General features: G+C 38.7%; 1 protein-coding gene and 1 pseudogene across 1 annotated transcript in view; both read right to left on the reverse strand.

The window, feature by feature from the left end:
* UPP2 (uridine phosphorylase 2) overlaps window positions 1-24,939 on the reverse strand; it is a 39,434-nt gene extending 14,495 nt beyond the window's left edge. The window contains exons 1-6 of the mRNA XM_043894910.1: window positions 24,647-24,939; window positions 19,889-20,006; window positions 14,013-14,171; window positions 10,998-11,112; window positions 3,423-3,632; window positions 1,104-1,250 (exon numbers count right to left, since the gene is read on the reverse strand). Coding sequence (XP_043750845.1) covers window positions 1,104-1,250; window positions 3,423-3,632; window positions 10,998-11,112; window positions 14,013-14,171; window positions 19,889-20,006; window positions 24,647-24,708 — 811 coding nt within the window. The 5' untranslated portion in view covers window positions 24,709-24,939. The remainder of the gene's footprint in view (window positions 1-1,103; window positions 1,251-3,422; window positions 3,633-10,997; window positions 11,113-14,012; window positions 14,172-19,888; window positions 20,007-24,646) is intronic.
* On the reverse strand, window positions 5,166-5,714 carry LOC122688710 (annotated as a pseudogene).
* Window positions 24,940-25,285: the final 346 nt, after the last annotated feature.

Here is a 25,285-nt window from a genome sequence, read left to right on the forward strand (position 1 = left end):
GTTACTATGAAATCTTCTTGCCACAGAACTGACTCTAATCAAGCCCCTAGATTTTGCTTCTGCTTTACAGGAAATATTCAGTATAAATGCACAAGTGGAACCCTGAAATGATGTGTGCAGAAAAATCTAGGACATGGGTGTGCTACAGGATAGCAGCCTGGACTTTCCAAAAAAATCACAGTCCCAGGAAAAAAAGAAAAGTAGGGAGCCTATTCTAGTTGTAAAAATATAGAGATACAATAACCAAGCAACACAGCATATAAAGTTAATTCAATACTGGATTAAAGTACTCTTTAAAGATATTCTTAGGACAATCAGAAAATTTAAATATGGAATGGATATTAAATGATGTTATGAAATGATTTTTACTTTTCTTAGCTTTTCTTGTTTGATAATTGTATTATGGACATTAAGAGAACATCCTTATTCTTAGGAAATGATGCTGAGGTACAAAAGTTAAGTGGCATGATATTTGTAATTTACTTATAATGATTTAGAAGAAGAAACTAAATAGATGGATATATATGTATATATATGCATACACACATATATACATACACACACATATATATTTAGAGAGGATGCACAAACGTGAGAATACTAAAAACTTGAATTTTGCTAAAGGGTACCTAAGTATTATACTATTCTTTCAATTTTTCTGTATTCTTGATTTCTTTTCAAAATAAAAGAGTGGGGAAAGCAAAAATGTGTGTGAATTAACTCTAAAAACACACTGCTCCACTGATATTTTGTCCTTTGATGGACTATTTTAGGGATATGTTATTTGTGTCATGTCTCAGTAAATTCAATTGTAGTAAAAACCAGCAGTCACTATTAGGATGAAGAAAACTGAACTTGCTGTCAAGTCTTGGCTACATGACCCACTATCTAGTGATCATGGGCAACTCACTTTTGACCCTTAAGGTTTAGTTTCCTCATTTGCAAAATAGGAATAATGTCCTGCCCACTCACAAGATATTATGACATAATCATACTTTCAACCCAAATTAATATACAGCTGAATTCCTTTTTCTTCTCCTGAAGTGTGAAAATAACTTCATGAAAGAAGAGAACTTGACCCTAGGCATTCATGAAAGTCTTACCTTTTAGACCACAAAGTCTACACATGGCTGCAAACACTGTAGATTCCATTTCAATATTTCTGACGCCGGCATTATACGCTCTCTTCAAGTAATCTAACCCCTTTTCTCTGGAAAAAGAGCACAGTGCTCCATCTAGTCGACCCTGACCTGAAAGAGAATGAGGAATGTTTAGTGACTTGATGTCCCACTACAGTTGCTGTGGCATCACTAAGAGGCTTGCTGTCAGACCAAGTGCTCTGTGGCTAAGTCTAACCTGTGGCCTGCATCCCCAGGTAAGGTAAATCTAGCCGGTAAATCTAGCCATTAGAATCATCCTACCAGAGGACATGAGGCAAGATTGTGCCTAGCTCAAGCATCTCACATAGAGTGGGGTCTCCACGGCACTGAGCTCCCCAACTCTGGGGCAAGTAACCACTGAGTGGCCTCAGCAGCCAGCACTGTGCCCAGGGATAGTGGGATCTGGAGGGTCGCTGGAAGATCTGCCCTTTGAGGAAAATCTCAGGTTGCTCCTGTGACTGGCAGATGGCCCAGAAACGGTTGCTGCAGAAGAATAAAATGCTCCAAGCCCCAGTGATGAGCCTAAGCTACTTGAGGATCAGGAGGGTGGTTTGGATATTGCAATTCCGTCTGACCATCATAACCATGGTAGCAGCCTACAGACTGTTGATTTGTCAACCCTGTTCCCTGCCACACACCCCAGGCTGCACGCTAGCCTCTTGTGATCACATTTTCCCCTTTTAGGATGCTCTCAGTGTTTATTTAGCACTTAATTCCACCTGCACCTACTAGTGGGGCCAGAAGGCGCTGGAGAAAAGGCAGATGCTATGACTCCTCCACTGCGCATGCGCTGGGAAGAGACGTCACCGGGTCCTACCTCCGAGGGTGTCCTTTTGAAGCAGGGAGGCCAGTATACACTGTTCTCCATATTGCACAATTCTTTTTTTGTCTCCCTTTCCTCTCCTTTTCCCCCTTTCCTTTATCTTTTATGCTGCTTCTACTGTCCCTACTTCTCCCGCACTCCTTGGAGCTGCGTGCTAACACCACTAATGAACCAGTCTAAACGCAGACATCCCACAAGTCAAGCAGGTAATGTCAATGAGGTGCCTGGTGGGAAGGGAGCAGCCTCACCTCACCTTCAATGAATGCAGCCCCAGGTGTGACTTGCCAGGGCGGCTGTGCATAAATTATTTTATATTTTTAATATTATGTTATTTCAAGAAGCCAAAAATCTGGGTTTTTCATATGAAAAATGAAATTTTTTTTCGTTTTTCATATGAAATATCCAGAACATATAAATGTTGGCAAAATAATTCACATTTTAAAAATACTGTGCAGCCCAAAGAAACATTGACTCCTACATGTGCTCTTTGCAAGCTCTGGCTTAAACTCATTGGTGACCCTCCAAATGAAGGGGCCAGTGGGCTGAGATGGAGTCTTTACCCTATCAGACCCAAAGCAACTCCTATTTTATAACACGTATGTTGTGACAACACATTTACTAACCTGAAGTAACCAGTATAGATAATATAATGTATCTTCACACATAATTGCTTAGAATTCAATGTAGTACTTTAAGTTTGATCCAAAGGGAAAAGAAAAATAATTAAAAATGAAGTAATATGTGGTTTGATGAACATACTTAGACACAGCTGTACTACAAGATTTCTAGAATGTCCTCCAAGGAATGGTACCAACCCTGGTTAGATTCTTTCTTGTGGAATGAGCAGGGTCTGTTCTGGAATGATTTTTCTCCTGGCCCCCCACCCCTTGTAGCAAGAACTGCTACTTGGAAGTCACCTTCAATTTGTTCCTAAACTTGATTTGAGGACCTTTTACTCATGGCTGAGAGAGAAGAGAACTGATCTGAGACTATTCCATCCCTTCAGGATTTCCTCCTCCAAATATTTTTCCTGAGTTCCTGGTTCCCACTCTTTTCTAGGTACTTGCTCCTTTTCAAGGTACTGGTGAATGTACCTCAAAATGGCAGAAGCAGAGAAGTGTATCCCCCTTCTCCAGTTTAAATTAAAGGTATAAACAGAGATAAGATTTTACTAACATCACTAATTGCATAGAGTATCCAATTTGTTCTTGGAGGATTAAACCCACTCTCAAAATAAATTCATTATGTGTATGTCTCTTCTGCTTATTATGTCCTTACATTTCTTTACTTTAGTAAGTTGAAAAGGCTGTTTCAGTGCCTCTTTAAATCCCCAACTATTAATTCTCTATGGTGAAGTTTTTAATATAAATTATAGGTTTGAATAACAAAGTATTGCTAGTAATTTTCTGCTGCTTTCACAGTTTAGAAATTCTTCTCACCTTCATAAAAATCATAGGTACACATCGTATGTCCAATGAGGGTTGGGAAGTTGGAAATTTCTTTGCTACAGTTGAATAGTTCCTCAGCCAGCTCTTTGTCAAGTTCGGTGCTTCTGGTGACAATGTTGTCCAAGATTACCTGTTCAAACCGGGGCTTAAAGAAGGAGTCTACAGCTTCATCTGTTATTACAACAGATCCCGGTGCAATCCCTGCAGTGTGGGAATAAATAGGTGGTTACAGAAGAATGTCACTTAGAATTGACTTGTGACACATAGTATATAATCTCTTCTTCCAGCATTAATTAATGCTAGCTACTAATGATTCTCTGGATTTTCAAGTTTTAAATTATTTTCTTTTCCAAATGCAATTAAGAGTAACACTCCAAACAGGCATTTACATTTGCTGTCTTTCCAGATTCACATTTACAATGTGATGGGGTTTAGATTTCAAGATAAACATGACTCTTGGGCATGCAAATTAGTATTGGCCTTCGGGCTCAAATTTGAATAAATTAGGTCAGAAATAAACTAAGTGAGACTGCCAGCAAGTAGTCTTCATAAAGTGATGTGACTATTTGATATTTAATCTTCTCTGCAACTCTTTGATTACTATAATTTATTTGCATCACTGTCCTCTCTTCCATTTGATCTTCATCACATCCATTTCCTCCTCCCCTCTCCCACCACATGTAAATTAGGCCTCTTGTCTGACCTTCCATTGCTACAAAGTCTGGTTTGCTCCTGGGACTCAGGAACTCAAGTCTCTGGGACTTGAGAAACCATTTTCTGCCAACTGTTATTCCCCTGGCCTGACGTGCTGTCTCATCCTCCCCCATGCACTTTCATCAGACTAACTCCAACCCCCGTTCTTCAAGTGTCAGTTTAAATCCCTTCCTTTAAAAGATCTGAATCCACAGTGGGGTGTGGGGAGGTCTAAAAGGTCACACAGATAGATTACATTCAATTTCCCCAGGAGGCTTTCCCTGGTGGCTCAGATGGTAAAGAATCCACCTACAATGCAGGACACCTGGGTTCGATCCTTGGGTTGAGAAGATCCCCTGGAGAAGGAAATGGCCACCACTCCAGTATTCTTGCCTGGGAAATCCCATGGACAGAGGAGCCTAGCAGTCTATAGTCCATGGGGTCACAGACAGTTGGACATAACTGAGCGACCAACACTTTCTTCACTAGATTTTCTCTGTCCTAAGATTCATTACATTTTTTGTAATTCCTCATTTGTTTGTCTGTTGTCCTGATAAAACATAGGCTCTATAAAGGCAAGGGCAGTATTTGTCCTGTTTTCTCCTTGGTAGTATTACGCCTATCACATTATAGGTTTTGTTGTTATTCAGTCACTAAGAGTCTCCAGCTCTTTGTAACCCCATGGACTGCAGCACACCAGGCTCCTCTGTCCTTCTCTATGTCCCAGAGTTTGCTCAAATTCATGTCCATTGAGTTGATGATGCGATCTAACCATCTCATCCTCTGCCACCCCCTTCTCCTTTTGGCTTCACTCTTTCTGAGCATCAGGGACTTTTCCAATGAGTCAACCCTCAAATCAGGTGGCCAAAGTACTGGAGCTTCAGTTTCAGCAGCAGTCCTTCCAATGAATATTCAGAATTGATTTCCTTTGGTATTTACTGGTTTGATCTCCTTGCAGTTCAAGTGACTCTCAAGAGTCTTTTCCAGCACTACAATTTTTTGTTTGTTTGTTTATAGTCCAGGTCTTTATTTTTACACCCATCAGGCCATGAATTCATAGAGAATGGGCTCCAACAGTTTGGGTTCCTTTCCATTGGTCCTCATGAAGTGTACTTCTCTGGGTAGAGCAGGCTGTCACTTCAGCTGAACCCAAGTCCCTTTCTAAACTTTGGCTTCCTTCTTTCTCTGATCATTTTCCTTCACATATTTCAGGAAGCATCTCAGCTCTTAGGTTGCTTAATATGCTCTATATGTACATTAATTCTCTTGGCAAGAATCTTGCCCTTAACTTGTTTGTTTACAATGATGCCAACAGCATGCTGGGTAACACTGTAGAGTCTCCCAGTTTTGCCATGGTAGCATTTGTGGGACATTCCTTTTTCAACAATACCCATCCCCTTGATATCCACGATATCATCCTTCTTGTAGATTTCTCTGTATGTGGCCAAAGGAACAACTCCGTGTTTTCTGAAAGGCCTAGGGAACATGTAGCGGGTGCCCCTCCTCTTTCCCTTTGTGTTGGTCATTTTGGTGAATTACTGGAAGGTGGCGGTTCTGGCCGAAAGGCCAGCACCACAATTTGAAAGCTTCAGTTTCGGCGCTTAACCTTCTTTATGGTCCAACTCTCACATCGATACATGACTACTGGAAAAGCCATAGCTTTGACTATATGAAACTTTGTTGGCAAAATGATGTCTCTGCTTTTTAATATACTGTCTAGGTTTGTCACAGCTTTCTTTCCAAGGAGCAAACGTCTTTTTATTTCATGGCTGCAGTCACTATCTGTAGTGATTTTGGAGCCCAAGAAAATAAAGTCTGACACTGTTTCCAGTTTTCCCCCTTCTTTTTGCCTTGAAGTGATGGGATCAGATGCCATGATCTTAATTTTTTGAATGTTGAGTTTCAGGCCAGCTTTTCCACTCTCTTCTTTCACCCTCATCAAGAGGCTCTTTAGTTCCTCTTCATTTTCTGCCTTTAGAGTGGTATCATCTACATATCTGAGGTTATTGATATTTCTCCTGGCAATCTTGATTATAGCTTGTGATTCATCCAACCCACCATTTTGCATGATATACTCTGCATAACAGTTAAATAAGCAAGGTGACAATATACAGCCTTGTCATATTGCTTTCATAATTTGAAACCAGTCTTTTGTTTCATGTCCAGTTCTAACTATTGTTTCTTGACCCCCATATAGGTTTCTCAAAAGACAGGTAAAGTGGTCTGGTACTCCTATCTCTTTAAGAGTTTTCCACAGTTTGGTGTGATCCACACAGTCAAAGGCTTTAGTGGAGTCAATAAAGCAGAGGTAGATGTTTTTCTGGAACTACCTTGCTTTCTCCATGATCCAGTGAATGTTGGCAAGTTGATCTCTGATTCCTCTGCCTCTTCAAAACCCAGCTGGTAAACCTGGAAGTTCTCAGTTCACTACTGCTGAAACCTAGCTTGAAGGATTTGGAGTATAACCTTGCTAGCATGGGAAATGAGCTCAATCGTATGGTAGTTTGAACATTCTTTAGTATTGCTCTTCTTTCAAATTGGAAGGAAAACTGACATTTTCCAGTCCTGTGGCCACTGCTAAGTTTTCCAAATTTGCTGACATACTGAGTGTAGCACTTTAACAGCATCATCGTTTAGGATTTTTAATTAGCTCAGCAGGAATTCCGTCACCTCCACCATCACATAGTGATGCTTCCTAAGGCCCATTTGACTTCACATTCCTAGATGTTCAGCTCTAGGTGAATAACCACATCATCATGATTATCTAGGTCATTAAGACCTTTTTTGTAAGTTCTTCTATATATTCTTGCCACTTCTTCTTAATTTCTTCTGCTTCTGTTAGATTCTTACCATTTCTGTCTTTTATCATAGTGGTTCAGTTGGTAAAGAATCTTCCTGCAATGCAGGAGACCCAGGTTCGATCCCTGGGTCAGGAAGATTCTCTGGAGAAGGGAATGACAACCCACTCCAGTATTCTTACCTGGAGAATTCCATGGACAGAGGAGCCTAGCAGACTGTAATCCATGTGGTCACTAAGAGTCAGACATGACTGAGCAACTTTCACTTTCACTCTTCATCCTTGCATGAAATGTTCCCTTGATATCTCCAATTTTCTTGACAAGATCTCTAGTCTTTTCCATCCTATTGTTTTCCTCTTTTTCTTTGCATTGTTCATTTAAGAAGGCATTCTTACCTTTCCTCACTGTTCTCTGGAACTCTGCATTCCGTCGGGTATCTTTCCCTTTCTCCCTTGCCTTTTGCTTCTCTTTTTTTTCCTCAGCTATTTGCAAAGCCTTCTCAGACAACCACTTTGCCTTCTTGCATTTCTTTCTCTTTAGGATGGTTTTGGTCACCACCTCCTGTACTGTGTTATAAACTTCCTTCCATAGTTCTTCAGGCATTCTATCTACCAGATCTAATACCTTGAATTTATTCATCATCTCCACTGTATAATCATAAGGAATTTGATTTAGGTCATACCTGAATGACCTAGCCGATCTCCCTACCTTTTTCGATTTAACCCTGAATTTTGCAATAAGGAACTGATGATCTGAGCCACAGTCAGCTCCAGGTCTTGTTTTTGCTAACTGTACAGAGCTTCTCCATCTTTGGCTGCAAAGAACATAATCAATCTGATTTCAGTATTGACCATCTCATGATGTCCATGTGTAGAGCTGTCTCTAGGGTTATTGGAAAAGGGTGTTTGCTATGACCAGCATCTTCTTGTGAAAAAACTGAGCATTTACCCTGCTTCATTTTGTACTCCAAGACCAAACTTGCCTGTTATTCTGGGTATCTATTGACTTCTTACCTTTTCATTCCATTCCCCTATGATGAAAAAGACATCTTTTTTGGTGTTAGTTCTAGAAGGTCTTGTAGGTCTTCATAGTACCAATCAACTCCAGCTTCTTTCGCATCAGTGATTGGGGCATAGACTTGGATTACTGTGATATTGAATGGTTTGCCTAGAAATGAATCAAAATCATTCTGTCGTTTTTGAAGCTGCACACAGGTACTGCATTTTGGACTCTTTTATTGATTATGAGGGCTACTCTCTTTCTTTGAAGGGATTCTTGCACCCAGTAGTAGATAAAATGGTCACCTGAATTACATTTGCTCTTTCTGTTCCATTTTAATTCACTGATTCCTAAGATGTCGACGTTCAATCTTGCCATCTCCTGCTTGAACACCTCCAATTTACCTTGATTTTTAGACCTAACATTCCAGGTTCCTATGCAATATTATTCTTCACAGCATGGAACTTCACTTTCACCACCAGACATATCCACAACTGGGTGTTATTTCCGCTTTGGCCCAGCCACCTAATTCTTTCTGGAACTATTAGTAGTTGCCCTCTTCTTCCCCAGTAGCATATTGGACACCTTCTGAACTGGAGGGCTCATCTTCTGGTGTCATATCTTTTTGCTTTTTCATACTGTTCATGGCATTCTCATGGCAAGAATACTGGAGTGGGTTGCCATTTCTTCCTCTAGTGGACCACATTTTGTCAGAACTGTTCACTATGACCTGTCCATCTTGGGCGGCCCTGCATGGAATGGCTTATAGCTTCATTGAGTTACACAAGCCCCTTTGCCACAACAAAGCTGTGATCCATGACACATTATAAGTACTCATTATAAGTTCACATTATAAGTAAAAATTCACTGAATGAGTGAAATGTTTCCATAGAGATGCCATAGACAGAGATCTGCAAACTACAACTTATGGGCCAGATCCAGTCCATCTTTGTAAATAGAGTTTTATTGAAACTCAGCCACATTGACTCATTTGCATATTTTTGATGATTGTTTCCACACTAATGCCAGAGTTCAGATGTTACAACAGAAACCATATGGCCTGCAAAGCCTAAAATATTTATTATGTGACTTAGTATAGAAAAAAATTACAAACCTCTACCACAGTGCATAGCCATATCCTTCTGGGTTCTTAATAAATTCCAACATGGGTCAGCATGTGGTTGATTTAGAAAAGCCAGGTAGAGACCCAAAGTGGACTATGATAATAGAACTTTGGTAGGTCAGATACTTTTTAAATAAATCAGAAAAGTAGCTTCTTGAATTATTCACAATGTCCTAAAGACAAGAAAGTGACTGAGAAGGAAACTGAAAATGTGGACATCAATAATGAAGTTATTCACATGCCATCCTATTATTTAGATGCATTGAAACATTTATATCCCAGTTAAAGGCTAATGTACTATTTACTATTTATTCAAATACTTCATAATCATCAAGTTTTGTTGGCTCATCTAAAGAATGGAAACATAAGGGGGGAAGAAAACAAGTTGCACATTCTTCATCTCCAAATCAATGTTTCTTATGACAAAACAAACAAACACATCTTACCAATAAGTTAAGAATTCTTAAGGAGACCAACTTCAAAATGATAGATATCCACAATAGCACATTGCTTTAATTTCCCACAATTCATAGGCCTTCATTGTGCTGCAAGGGATGTATATATCATGAAGCAAAACACCTAGAGTCCATGACCATAAGCTGGATAGTCAGTAGGTTACCTTGCCCACACTGGACACTTGCTAATATCGTAGGGAAACCTCAGCGGTCAGGATGGTACACTTCATGGGCACGGGCTGCACAGACAGATCCTTGTATCCCACAACTCAAGAATTCTGAGCACTTTTTATAACAACATTATCCATTTCATCCCCAAATGCCTCATTCCCTACTATTGCCTATTTAGCATAACATTAGCTAAACAACCATCCTGAAGGATGCCTGATCTAACAATGATTGCTAACATTCTCCTTCTCTTCCGAATGGACATCCATAGATGTCCTTTAATCCATCTGTGAGGGTCTTGGATGGACTTTATTCCTGTACCACAGCTATGGAAAGGACATGATTTTTTTTAACATGTTTGTTTCCAGTGAAGCACGACTTAGCCACCTGTGTAATTCTAAGACCAAATTTTTTTTAATAATTCCCAGCTTAAAAAAAAAATCCCATTCAGTCCTGTCACTCTGTCAACCCAACATTTTCAGTTACAATGCCCTGCTGTTTGCATTTCTTGACATAGTAGAATCATCCTCTCACGAGATCTGCTCCTGAGGAAAAGGTTGAAAAAGAAGGTCTCCTCAGAACTTTACCTGAACCCAGGGTGGATATATAAACAAGGCTCCTGACCAGTTTCCTGGCCAGCCAAGGAATAAAGTAGGAGGGTTGGTGATGAGAAAAACTTTGGAAGCATCTCCCGACTCTTCCCTAACAGCCTGGCCTGATGTCTTCTGGTATGTCCATGTAGAAAAGACCCAGACCAAGCCAAGAAAAGGGTAGTCACTGCCGTGAGCTAAAAACAATGCTTTCCTGAGAACTATTGACATCTTCTTACTTAGCTGATAAACAAGGCAAGTCTTAGTGATTTTTTTTCACTTGAAAGCAGTTATTTCTGTCACTTATAAAATTTTTAAGCTTCAAAATGTATGCTAATCCTTGAAACTTACTCTTATTCTCAAAGCAAATTTCCTAGCAATTGTTTCACTCTTCCCTTTTAGAACACCTAAGCCTGTCTGGGCAATGGGCAATGTGATGTCTCACTCCAGGGTTCCACGCAGGTAAAAAGAGAAAGATTATACATACACCCATATATGTGTGTATATATATATGTGTGTGTGTGTATATATATACACACACACACATATTTCTTTAAATTCCTTTAGTTTTCTCTAAGTTTAAATTTCCAAATTGCCTCAAGCTCAGCCTCCTGACACTTTTCAGCCCATCTGGGTTTCAGCGGGGCTCTGAGTATGTTGGTATGCTTTGGCAGCTAGTTACCCTGTATGGAACCACTACTTGGATTTATTAGTATAGTATAGAAATCAGTTTATCTCACCTATTCCCCCTGATGTACCGATTCTGATAATGGTAACGTCAGAGCACCGGGCATGGTATAGTAATTTAATGAGTTCATGAAGCATAATAGAAATGGAGGGGATGCCCATGCCATGCTGTGGAGAGAAAAGGGAAAGTCATTATACATCTCGCAGACTGATACATGCACAGGACATATTTTCTTCCTTCATTACAAGTTAACAGCCCGCAGATAAATTTACATAATCATTATGACTTTGCCAAAGCTGAGAAAAACGTAAGTCAGCTCTAACTGACGCCCACATGACATGCTGATAGATGGGTCCATCTGTGATGATCAAAGAGAGGCATCTCCCTGCCAGTTAAACTGAGTTCAGCCCTCATTGTCAAGAGCAGAAGGTGGGGACAGCGTGGTGTACTGGTGTGTCAGGGCAATGCCATTTCTGGGCTTTTCACAGTGAGTCTTTGAAAAAGAGCTTTTTGCAAGATTGACTTGATTTCGAGGAAATATAGATTTGGCTGCCACGTATTTAGTCCTTTTCCACCATAGTAAATGAAAGAGTAAATCCATTTCATTGCTCCATGTATCCATGTTCATTTGCTGGTAACTCTGTGTGAGCTTTGAAAGGTACAAAGTTAGAGATGTGGGTTATACCTACGCCTAAAAATTGGAGCATATACTAAGTGTGTGCATGCCTGCTAAGTCACTTCAGTTGTGTCCGACTCTTTGCAACCCTATGAACTATAGCCCATGAGGCTCCTCTGTCCTTGGGATTCTCCAGCAAAGAATACTGGAGTGGGTTCCCATACCCTCCTCCAGGGATCTTCCACACCCACGTCTCTTATGTCTCCTGCATTGGCAGGTGGGTTCTTTACCACTAACGCCACCTGGGAAGCCCATACTAAATGTGTAGGTGAGACTAAGTTGTTGATTAAATTGCTATAGATCGTGATTGCAACCCCGTCTTCCTCAGCATTTGGAAGAGTAGAATCATTGTCATAGAATAAAGATCAACACAGGTTAGAGGACTTGGCCATTCTTGGCATTTACAATATGTTCTAATAATGTTCCAGAAAGATCCTCCATGCTGGAATTTGTGGTAGATGGAGCTAAGTTTAGAATCAGTTTCTATTTCATTTCTAACATAATGCAAGAGAGTCAAATGTGGTCTTCAGTATTCTACTCAGGCACAAAGATGTGTGTGCACAAAAGCACCAGGGGCATCTTGGCAGTTAGATGATGGCTTCCACTAGTTCTTCATTAACAAATCTGGAAAACCACTCAGCCATGGGCACAATATTTTCACTTGAGTTCCCTTTTTTTCACCATCAAGAATATTAAACTATGGAAACTTTGAACCTCTGGACTTCCTGTTTTTGGTTGCCATGGAACATGTTCTGACTTCCAAATGCATCGTAAGTCTCCTGGAGGCATGAATCAAACCTATATTAATTGTATGTCCAAGATTAACAAGTCTGGGCTCTGCCACTAATGAGTAAACTCTCTAAATCTCATTTCCTCAATTATAAATGAAGAGAATGAACCATTATTTGATCTATTAGTTTCCTCCTAAATCAGATACTTGATAGGTTTATGATTATCACTTTATATACGGCATGGTGATAAAGTGACAAATGGGCTTATGTATTTCTACTGAACTCTCTGTCTCTCTCTTTCACACACACACACACACACACACCTCAGCAGCTTTTGGAGAGGAAGAATTTTCAAAGAAGGGATCTCAACTAGAAATCCTCTTTCTGCCTACTGAGGCTCATTTCCAGTTGGCTGACCTCTTTGGGCATGATGCATATTTCAGTTCTTTTTCTGACAGGTCAACAGTATCAGTCACTGCTGTTTTTATATCTGAAGTTTTACTACTTGTTTATGATAGTTTCTCATTTTTATAAATTTTACCTTTTTGTCCTTCCCCATTTATTGTGCAAAAAAGGACAAAGAGTTGTAGTCTAAAAGTCAAACAAAAGTTAGTAAGACAAAATATGCCAAGATCAGGGGGTATTCAGTTTTTCCTAATATAGATATTCTATAACTGTTAGATAAACAAATACATGAATGAATGGTTTCTCCCATTTGAGTCCAAAGCAGGTTTTATGTGTTTTGACTCAGAGGAGAGATCAACTTGGCTGTTCCACTAGTGTTGCATAGTTTTCCCTTCTTCAGTCCAGGCTTGCAGCCATGATCATCCATTCTTCCATCTCCAGAGTGACTGAGGAAAAGTAGTTATCCCCTAGTGCAGGAGTCATGTATAATGCAGCTCCTTAGAATTGTCACACCCTGTTGTAGATTCTTCGCTTGTCATCTGACATGGTTAACTGTCTCCTTATGGGGGCTTCAGTGGCTAGATATGTACAGCCTCAGAGCTGTTGTTTCAGATAACAGCCCTGTGACAGAGAGACCCACTTGGAAGGCAAGCTGGGTGCACATGCATTTACACTTGGCTAAGTGTATGCCACCCTGGGTCCAAGAGGGAAAGAGGCTTTGTGTTCCCTAAGATTGCAAGTCATTCCACTTTCATATTGTCTCAGGACACCGTGTGTCCAGAACTGTTAGCATGTTCTAAATACAGGAGAGCAATTTACAAGATCTCCATAGAAATGCATTAGCAGCTTTTCAGCAAGCTTAGTATAGTGTTAAATGGCACCACTTTGGTAATCCTGAAAATTAGACCCTGTGTACTAAAAGCCCAACATTCCCAAAGTTGGATAAGACATAGAGGAGAAAAATTGCTGGTGGCTTATTAATCAGTTACAAACTAAAGAGAGGAAGTATGCTTTGAAGCCTTTTCCCCCTAACTTGCATAGCTGAGTCGTAACTAATAAAGTATACCAAAGTGGCACGGAATGTTATTTTCTGCCCTTAGGACTTTTTCCAACTATTAATGTCACACCTGGACACTTACTTTAACTGTGTTAAAATGCAAAGAAGAAGAGGAAAAGGAACTCCTATATTTGGAAGGTCCCACTTTCTTTTGCTCGCTTGTGATGACTACGTGACATGCAGCTATTGAGTACTTACACTGATGGAGAGGACGGGGCCGATTTTGTACATACAGTATCTGTCTGTCCCAGCACAGATATCCTTGATGTCCTCTTCACCATCCTCCAATCTGAGCTCCTTGTGCATAAACAGTGCAAATGCTTTCATTCTGTTGGGGCTCCCACCAACACAGACAAACTGTTAATAAAAATAAACAATTACCCACCTTAGTACCTGAGATAAAAGGCAAGGGTCATCTTTCAACTTTAATGTTGTTATTTTGTTTTTCAGTTATATACTTCAGGATATATGTAGACCTTCTGGGTTAATGTTCATGAGTTAAATAATTGGCATCATTAACTGGGAAATCAGGCAACCGGAAAAAAAGTTTGATGTACTTAATTAGTAAAGAAAAAGATAATCACAAAATCAAAATAAGTGTTGATTTTGTTCAGGTGGGTATTTTTGTCACAATGAACATCTACCAGCATTTTAAGTTCATATGGGTAGCCTGTTGTTGGGCATTAGTGGGCTACAGGCTTAACATGGCAATTCTGAGGACATGGAATATAAGTAATGTAAGAGTAACCATAAGAGAATAACAAGTTTAGATATGTTTTCTGATTCCACCCTCCAAATCATATGTTTTTATTATGAAATACACGATGTTAACATGAAACTTAAAAGAAAGCACAAGGCTTTCCAACTTCTCATTCAGAAGAAATCCTCATGGAACAAGCCTTATCATTGTAGACTAAAAATCTCAGTATGGTATTTCATCACTTCCAATGAGCTGGTTTTATTTTTGTCTTATTCATTCACATTTTAACGTCTTTGAAGTTACAATATGTGTTGCAGTCAAGAGTGTCAAATCTAATAAAGTACAGTAATAAAATTGTCTGGCAATTGCTGTGCAATAACCTGTTAGGGGTACATCAGCCCCAGGGCTGGGAGAGGTGGATGCCAGAGACAGGATGGGCATGACCTAAGTGTAGTGTGGATGAGCAGCCAGCTTTGTGGGGACCAGTGCTCAGCAGTGGGATGATGAGTGGCAGCAGGTATCAGAGACCCAGTGAAGCATAGTACACAGAAAGGTACCAGGTGCAAAGTCATTCTGGAATCTGAGCTGAGTGGTAAAGTGTACAGAGTCTGAAGAAGCCCCGAGTCAGAGAGATATGGAAACATAGTGGTTAAAGGACTGCCCTTTGAAGTTAGAGAAGCCTGGTTTTGTACCCCAATCCTGTCTCTGATTAAGAAGCAGCTTGTTCAGTGTTATACATGTAATCTCTATGTGCCTCAGATCATCATCACCAAAACAGGAAAAAAAATATAGTCCCTTTCGAGGATTTTGTTGAGTGTGATAGAGAACAAAGCCAGGCACTTTTTGAGTGGTCAACAAATGGTAACTTGATCTTTCATATTATAGAGCAATTTCCTAGCCCTGCTTTTAGCTTGCTTATTTGTTTCTGTATTTGCATAATTTTTGCAAATGAAGCTGGTTCAAATCCAGCAAGGAAAAGGCAGCTGGTGCTGCCTGACTGATGCAGGCAGTGTTGGGCAGAGCTTCAGAAAGATTGTCGATGAGGTCTCTCACAGGGATAAAGAGTATCTGCCGAAGGAGATACCTAACTGAGGTTGTAGAGTCAGGTGCCCAATTCACAATCGATTTACTGTGAATGACGGGTGGTCTCACTACACAATGCATTCTGTTTCCATTTAGCAATAATTCCTGTGCCACCTCATTCTCTATTATGGTGTGTAATTACCCTTTTATCCAGGCCCTCTGCTTCTCTCCTACCCTCATTATTGTCTTTTCTGTGCCTTCTTACAAGGCTCTCGGCTGGGGCCTAAAGTTGGTATGAACTGTAATGAAAGGTATTCGTCAAGCCTGAGTAGCAAAGAGGATAAGACCATGGTCTAAGGTGAGTTTTTGAATTATTATTGATTATTCATGAAATTTTCCCCTTGTGGGTATGGATAGTTAAGGCTTGGCTCAAGATCTAAGTACAAGGAGGTCATTTTTGTTGTTGTTTCCTTTTTGCAAAATACAGTAGTTTGAAAATAACCTCATTGTGTGGTACCATAAATGTAAATTACAGCTATTCAGATTGACCATAAAACCAAAACAGATGTTGGAATAGCTTGCGGTTTGAATTCTTCTTTGAACGTAGATATTGCTGTAATCAATGGGAATTTCTGAATGTTTCTGGAGACACAAAGATGATAAGTATAGACAAAAGCATTTTTGTTCTTAAAGAGTTATTTCTAAATCAGACTTACTAAATATCACCTCTGGACATAATTTTCAGTCTGGTTGCTTTGATGAGAAGTAAAATACAACTGAAGACCACCAACCAACATTAACCTTAAGCAACAATTTCTGTGATTTATGTCCCCTCAATTATGATTTGTCCTAGTTCTATCAAAGGAGATAAAAACGAGTTGGGAAGGAGTCTGAAGCATTGCAAAACTATGTTAAGGACTTGGCCTAATGACTGCCAGAATGAACTCACTTTCAAATATGCCTACTGTTTTGAAAGACTTAGCTTTGCCATGTTGTATTAATCTAGTCCTATTTCAGTATATATATTTCATATGTTAATAAAGAAGTAAAAAGACTTAAAATACATATTACATAGTGGTATAATGCTTTTCCATATTACTTGAAATTTCTAGGGAGAGAATGGAGGGCACCAGTTAGTGATTTTATAAAGGATATATTTGGAGGCTGAATTTGAGCAGATAGCTTCTAAAGATCCCCCATTATATTTTTCAAATGATTGATTGAGTCAAGTCAGTACGACAGAAGACATTAGCTGTTCACCAAAGCTATTTCCCCTTCTTTCTGGGTACACTACTAAATGTAACTTTCTGGCCTTCTCTTCAGTTAGATGAGGCCATATACCTGAGTTCCAGCTGCTAGAATGTGAACAGAAGTGATGAGTGTCACTTTCAGTTCTCACCCAGAGAAATCTCCCATTAATGATCCTATAGATTGTCTTCCATGTGTCTGCTGAATGGGTGTTGACACCCAGGCACTCCTTGCAAGGCACCCCTTGAAGATGACAGAGCAACAAGATGAAAGAAGTCTGGACCCTTAATCACCAGTTGGAGGAAAGCCACCCATTGACCAGGGGCACCCACTTGGTACTCAGTGTGGGTGAGAAACAAACTTATATTGTGTTAGGCCACTGATATTTTGAAGTAGCAGCTAACAAAGCCCTAATTTAAGTATGGTAAGTAAGAAAATGAAGAAAATAGAGATCATTTCAATGATTCAAAATTTTAAGTTTAAAAATTTTACACACTCAAAGTTCTTCTTTTCTTTGAACACAGTGGCATTAATAATGATCATCTCTGTGAAGATAAGGCTAAGTTTTCAGGTACTGATGGGTTATGTCCTCTCTTCTTACCTAGGATTGCTATCTTGGAATTTAAATGAGTCAAGTAATTGAACCTAGCATGTTCTCAATCAAAGATAAGAATGAAACTGGAAGGAGGCAAGTTTCTGAGAAGAGCCTTAATAAATATGTCAGATTTTACCTGCTGCCTCTAAAGAATAAACAGCCAGTTCAGATTATTTGGAATTACATTACTTGTTCCCCAATCTACAGACACACACACACACACACACACACACACACGTTTGCCTCCTAGCCATCCAAATGGCCCAATCAATAGAGTTGTTCTCTGATAGAAATGTGCTCTGAAGAGAATCTACTGAAGTAGTCTGGAACCAGGTGGGTTATGAATTTTTAAGATTGGATAGTGGTTATGATAAAGTATAAGAATGAGTGCTGATAAAAATCCAGTCAGGTAGAAGAGAGAGAGATACCTAGATATGTAAATAATAGATCATGTTCTGTCTCAAAAACATGTCTTTTTAATTAGATGTGCACCTTAGTTTATTAATTACGATGGATCATTTAATTAATCAGAGTTATCCTCATATAAGGGTCCTGGAAAAATTGTGAGGCATGAACCTCAAACCTAACATCTGAATTCAGATAAAGTCTGGTTAATGAGTATCACAGACAGCCTTGATCAATTTCTCTTGGAGCATAAATATCAGAAACAGCAGTAGGAAGAGAGGTTACATTGAAAAGATGAAGCAAAAGATTGAGGGATGCCATGAAAGGGCAAGGAGTCACTGATTGCAGGGGAGTAAGGAAACAGGCAGGTCACATCAGATCAGCTCCTATTGTGCCATAGGAGCAATGGGAGGGGAGGAAGCAATTTAACACCTACTGTTAATGAGCATCATAGATTGATTTCTTCACCCCCCTCTTCCCGCTTTCCTTCCTTCTCCTCCTTCTTCATGTACCTACCATCGTCCTCCTCTTCCTCCCCTTTCTCCAGTGTCCCCTGCCAATTAATGGACTGTTCTCAGTTACAATGACTCAAAGAGCCCACGTAGTGCAGTAGGAAAGAATCCTGGGAACTGGGCAAGCCCTGGCTCTGCCCCTGTATGGTGTAACTTGTTAACCACCTTTGACCACCCTGAGCTCAATTTCCTTGTTTTATGGAGGAAATGAATATCTGCTATACCCACCTAAAAGAGGGAATGTGAAGATTTAGATAGTGGATGTGCGAATTTTTATTTTTGTTCTTATAATTGCTAAAGGAGTGAATAAAAGTCAGCTGAAAACTGCACAGTTCTCTAGTAGTGGGACTGTAATTCAGTGTAGGCCTTTTAGGGCACAAAAAAATTTTTTTAGGTTCATATATGAAATAGATAATGAATGAGAGCCTAGTATACAGTTCAGGGAACTCTACACAATGCTCTGGGGTGACCTAAATGGGAAGGAAATCCAAAAACGAGGGGATGTATATATATATATATATATATATATAGACTTATAATTCACTTTGCTATACAGCAAAAACTAACACAACATTGTAAAGCAACTATACTCCAATAAAAATTAATTTAAAAATAAGTTTATTCCCTTTGACTACTTCTGTAAATTATCTTAAAGAAATAGACTTATATGTGAAAAAATTTTAGGTACAAAAATATCAATTTGAGCGCTGTTTATAATGGAAAATACTTCAACATGAAAGCCAACTTTAGACTATATAATGTATGGCATAGGCACTTGGCATCCATTAAAAACTGTGTTTCAAAGAGAATATTGAAATATGGGGAAATATTAATGACATCAAGTTAAATGAAAAACACAAGATATAAAGTTATGTAATTCCAACTATTTTAAAATCTATTAAAAAGCTTTAAAAGAAAAGAAAATAAGTTGATGGCATCTATGTCTAGATGGTAGGAGTTTTTCTTAGGTGTGTTTTTTAAAGTCATTATTCTTTTTTATATTTTTCCAATTTTAAATAATGAACATGAGCCACTTTTATAATTAACATATACATTTAAGATAAAATAAATAATACAGACATAATTTTCCTAGTAACATTCCATAAACAATTTTTTCTCATAATATTGTCTTATGAAATAACAAAAATCTTAATAATATGAAATATTAAATAATTGTTTTCAGGAAGTGGTAGATCCTATTGTTAGTTCTGTTGAGTTATTTCATGGTTTGATAAAATGAAGATTAGTGAGGTTCATCTATAAATAAAGATGTTAAACAGTGAACTGAACCATAATGAATTCTGAACACCCAGCAGGATTGTCAATAAAGTCAGATTTATCTCTAGGGGCCAGAGAAGTCAAATAACAATGTTTGCATTAGATTTAGTTTGGGAACGTGTCTTGTTGAGGTGGAAATGATTGTTTATGACATACACAATCTAAATTGTTTCAGAGAATAAGCATGACTTTGGTTCCTATTGGACCTCTGACATTTCTCTAGCCAAAAGAGTAATGTTTATGTTAGGAAAATAAAGAGAAATATCACCAGAGGAAATTAAATTGTTTTCCCTAAAGTTAGAAATACTTTTACCTTTACATCCCCAAACATTTCTGGTAGGTTGTGTGTTTTTGTTCCTAAATCCAAGTGATAGAGAACATCTTCATCCATAGAGTCCAGGTAAGGATTTTTAACATGAACAAAACTCTTTCTGAAAAAAAAAAAAATAGTACAAAGAAGATGTAAAGGAATCTGGAGAGATACCACACAAAAGAGAAATATCATTCTACATCTATGATAACCACAAGCCCAAATATTGGACACAAACCTTCATTTAGGATTAATTGATTTGTAAGGAAGAAATACAGTATAATGAATAAAAATGACAAAGATTTGGTGTGCATTTACTGTGTGCCAGGCATAGCATTAGGCATGAAAATTCCACAATGTCATAAAAACTGCATATAATAAATATATTACTTCATTTAATCCTATAATCATTCTATTAGGTAACAAACACTAATAATTCAATTTGTAAGAAGCCAAAGCTTACAAAAGTTGAGAAACTTGTGCAAGATTATATAACCAGGAAATTGCAGAACCGTCATTTCTGCACAGGCAGGCTTTTGCTCCCATGGCTATCCTTCCATACGCTCTGCTGAGGGAATCTTATCACTGCTGTCTTTTCATCTCTGCATATTTCTTTGTCTCCTCAACTTTCCATGGGGTTTTGTGTATGTCTGTGTCTGAGTGTATGTGTACATGTAATCTGTGAGTCCAATGGTGTCTCTCAGCCCCATAGACCAGTGTTTCTCAAAGTTCAACAAGCATAAGAATCACTGGACACTTTATGGCTTCTCTTCTAGAGATTTTGATTCAGCAGGTTGGGGGTGTGTGTGTGTGTCAGATTTTGCCTTTTAAACAAGCTGCTCATTGGTGTGGTGTTGCTGGCCCAAGGATCACACTCAGAGTAGCACTGCCATTGAGGATTCCATCAACCATGCTGAATACACCACCTCCTCTCCACGCCAGTGGCCACTGCCGCAGCTTAGACCTCCATCACAGCAGTGCAGCCTGAACCACCGGTTTTTCATCCCTCTCTTGGTAAAGTAATACAAGACATGGAAGTCAAGACAGTGAATTGATTGCTTTTATAGAAATCACCTTAATTCAAACATTCATATTTATGAAGCACATCATCTATATAGCCTTGGTTATTTCAATAATAATTATATATTGCTTTAATTAGTAGTGATAAAAATTATGTACCCTACACCACAGTGGATCCAGCCATCTTTACCAAGAACCATCTGGGACTTTTCTGTTCTATAGACCTCCCATTTCCCTCCAAATACCTCAAAACACCTTAACAAAAACCTTGTATCTTTCTATATCTCTGATGATCCTCAACCTGATTGTACATTAAAATCACCAAGGGGCTTTGTAGGAAACACTGGTGCTCGGGCCCCAATTAATTTAAACTCTGATTATGTTTCAGGTCTTCTGGGATGATCTGATGTGAAGCCAAAGTTAAGGACCCTTGCTCTAGGTCTTTGTTCCTGAAACAGCCTTCTGCTACCCTTCCGTTTTTTAATTATTGGAATCCTACTCACTTTTTTTTTAAAAGTATGGTTTCAGATATATATAGATTTTTTTATTGGAGTAAAATTGCCTTGAGTAATGAAAATTTAAAAAATAAACAAATGGGACCTAATTGAACTTAAAATCTTCATCACAGCAAAAGAAACCATAAACAATATGAAAAGATAGCCCTCAGAATGAGAGAAAATATTTGCAAGTGAAACAACTGATTAAAAGATTAATCTCCAAAATATACAAACATCTCATGCAGCTCAATATCAAAACAACAAACTCACTCAAAAAGAGGCAGAGACGTACATAGACATTTCTCCAAAGAAGACATACAGATGACCAAGAGGCACATGAAAAGATGCTGAAAGTGAAAGTCGTTCAGTCGTGTCCGACTCTTGCGCCCCATGGACTTTACAGTCCATGGAATTCTCCAGGCCAGAATACTGGAGTGGGTAGCCTTTCCCTTCTCCAGGGGATCTTCCCAACCCAGGGATCAAACCCAAGTCTCCTGCATTGCAGGCAGATTCTTAACCAGCTGAACCACCAGGGAAGCCCAAGAATACTGGAATGGGTAGCCTATCCCTTCTCCAGGGGATCTTCCCAAACCAGGAATCGAACCGGGATCTCATGCATTGCAGGTGGATTCTTTACCAACTGAGCTATCAGGGAAACCCTCACTAGGTATTAGAGAAATGCAGATCAAAACTACAATGAGGTACCATCTCACACCAGTTAGAATGGCCACCATCTAAAAAGTCTATGAACAATAAGTCTACAAACAATAAAAAGGGTATGGAGAAAAGGAAACCCTCCTACTCATTCTTCAAGGTCAAATTCAAATACCATATCCTCTGTGAAGGCTTTTCAAAGCATCTTTCCTCTCTGGTCAGTATGAATTCCTCTCCACTGTGCTCCTAAAACATTTATTTTAGCATTTCACATGTTAATTTTTTTGCCTCCCCAGAAAGAAATGAATTCCCTCATGCAAGCTCTCTCATATATCTTTTTTTTAAGCTTTTTATTTTCTGTTCGAGTATAGCCAATTAATTAATGGCAGCCCACTCCAGTACGTTTGCCTGGAGAATTCCATGGACAGAGGAGCCTGGTGGGCTACAGTCCATGGGGTCTCAAAGGGTCGGACACAATGAGCACACACGCATAGCCGATTAACGGTGTTTTAGTTTCAGGTGAACTGTGTAGGGACTCAGCTGTACATATACATCTTTTTTTAATTCCTAAATCTTTAAAAATTCTACTTGCTGAATTAAATTTAACTGTTCAGGAAGTAGAACAGAAATACTATTAATTTCCAAGACATTTAGGATAACAGATTCTTAGTGAATCAGAGTAGATTTCAAAAATAAAATATTCCATTGCATTAGTGCACTTTCAGAATAAGCTTCAAAGCAAAAGGATATCTCCTTTCTTCTCTTGATGAAGGGCAAGAGGACATTTACCCACTGTCCCTTGCTAGACAAAGTGGTCAATGAACCAGCAGGGTCAGCAGCATTCACCTGGGCAACTTGTTAGAAATGCAAAATCTCACTCCCTACCCTGGATCTAATGAAGTCTACATTTCAACTAACTGTTTTGTGATTCTCATGCACATTAAAATTTGAGAAACACCACCAACCACTTTCTCTTCCAGTTTCTATTATGCTTCCTTTCTTACTCTGCCAAAACAGCTTCACTATCTGGATATTTTTCTTTTGGATTCCCAATTGAATGAGTGGGAATTGAATTAATTGAATCGTTACTCTGTAAAAGAGTTAATCTACTCCAGTAAGTCAAACTCTAACTACATATCAGAATCATACATGGTGCTTTAAAAAGTAGTAATACCTGGACCCAGCTCCTTGAAAATCTAATTTAGTTGGTCAAGGAGATCTGGGACTTTGTATTTTTAAAATCACTGATCTACTCCACCTCTCCTATCTTCAAGAAGAAATTCTCAAACTGGTATAACCATTAATTATATACTTTCAAGTTAATAATAATACTCCTCTTAATTCATTCTTCAGTTTTCCTTGATGTCCCATTGTCTAATGATCCCTTGGACTAGAAATTGGGGCAGGGAGATGTCTGTAGAAGATTTTTATTACATTGGGTTCATCAAGAAGCATTTCTAAGATGATCGTGCTTACAAATGACCAAATAAAGTATTAATTTGGGGTATCATACCAAATTCAATCCCATATGAATCAGACAATTGCTTCAGTTTTTCCAAGATATATAATTTTTATTAAATAGACTTGTATTTACTGTCTTCTCCTCTACCTTGTTTTGCTTTTTTTTTTTTTCTAAAACATAAGCCAGAGATGGGGTTGGGAATAAAGTCTTTTAGCACACTAAGACAAGCTACATGGCATGGTCAGTATTAAATATTGTTAACCAAAGTAAAGTATTGGCTGAGAAGTCTTTCCATTTTACTATTGCCTCCATCTTCATAATTTTTCCTTTTCTTTCTCCTTGGCTTCCCTGGAGAAATGAACACAGTGGAAGGCTACTTCTGTTTGGGATGTGTAAGTGTAGCATTTTCTAAAATGCTGACCTGATGGAGGCTTTAAGCAGACATTTTACACAACTCTCAGCAAATCAGAGGGAACTTGCAAAAATTCCTTAAGCTTCATGAAGATTAATGCTCTATTATGTTCTGTGAACCTGGGGCAAGAATTGGAGCTAAATTTGCAGACAGCTTCAACAGATTTATGTCTACCCCAGACAAATAACCTACATGGTATTTTAAAAGTGAATTCTGTGTAAAGTCTATCACAAAGCATATGAAATCACTTTGTAATATACTGCAACACAGTTAAATCTGCCTTAGATACCAGGAGGTCCCTTTAATTATATCTCAGATACAGCACATAGTCTTGGAATTAAAGACTGAACTCCACACTGAATTTCAGGCTGAACTGTGAATTTGTTCATTCAGGCAGTTTGGTTCTTTTTCCATGTTTTTTTTTTGTGACTTGTTTTGTCCCCACTTTCTTTTTTCTTTAATTGAGATGTAATTGACATATTGCCCCACTTTCTTAAAGATGAGCTAAACTCTCCCAAGAGCTGAGGAAATAAAATGTCATTGAGAAGAAAATTGGCATTGTTTTTCCTTTGTATTCTGAATTGTGTTCCACTTATGTGATCTCTAAACTTAAGAAACTTACATAACTGTAGAGATCCATCTTCTGAACATTTAATATAAAGTCTAAAGAACCTCCATCTTGTCAAAGTCAATAGAAAAAAGTCAAAATTACTCACCCAACATATGTATTCCTGTCAGATCTCAAGGATGTATTGGAAGCAGGTAAAATCGAAGCCATACTCTGTAATATGAAGACAGTCACTCTTAAGTTGTTAACAGAAAATAAAAATATTGTAATTTGCTATTCAATTACAGATCAAATCACGGTAGAATGATGTTAGAATGCCACTCTCCCTTTAAACTTGTTTTCTTCTGAAACTGCTAATGGAACTTTCCCCTTAGCTTTCTAAACTCCCTTATCAATTCAAAAATATTCCCCCTGACATAGCTTTTTATACCATACCCCAGCTCTCAGGGCAACATTTCCCCAAGAAGATAGGCCCCCTTTGAAGGTGTGGCATCCTATCTCTTTAATAGGATAGGTTGGTTGATTTGTTAACTGTTGACCAGTGCACCCTCTCCTTACATTTGGCCTTTGTCCAGCATGGGTCTGGGGTAGCACACAGACTTATTTACTTTAAGACAACTGTATATGGTTTCAAGTCCTCCATTGATTTCCATAACAAATCCACCAGGTTGTCTCAAAATTTATCCGGTACGTGTGAAAACTTTCAGTTCCCAAACATTTCGTTTTCTTACCCTATCCTACCTCTCATCAACTTGTTTTCATTCTTTGTGATCACAAGTGAGAAAAA

Source organism: Cervus elaphus, chromosome 33, assembly GCF_910594005.1.
Source record: "Cervus elaphus chromosome 33, mCerEla1.1, whole genome shotgun sequence".
Taxonomy (NCBI): domain Eukaryota; kingdom Metazoa; phylum Chordata; class Mammalia; order Artiodactyla; family Cervidae; genus Cervus; species Cervus elaphus.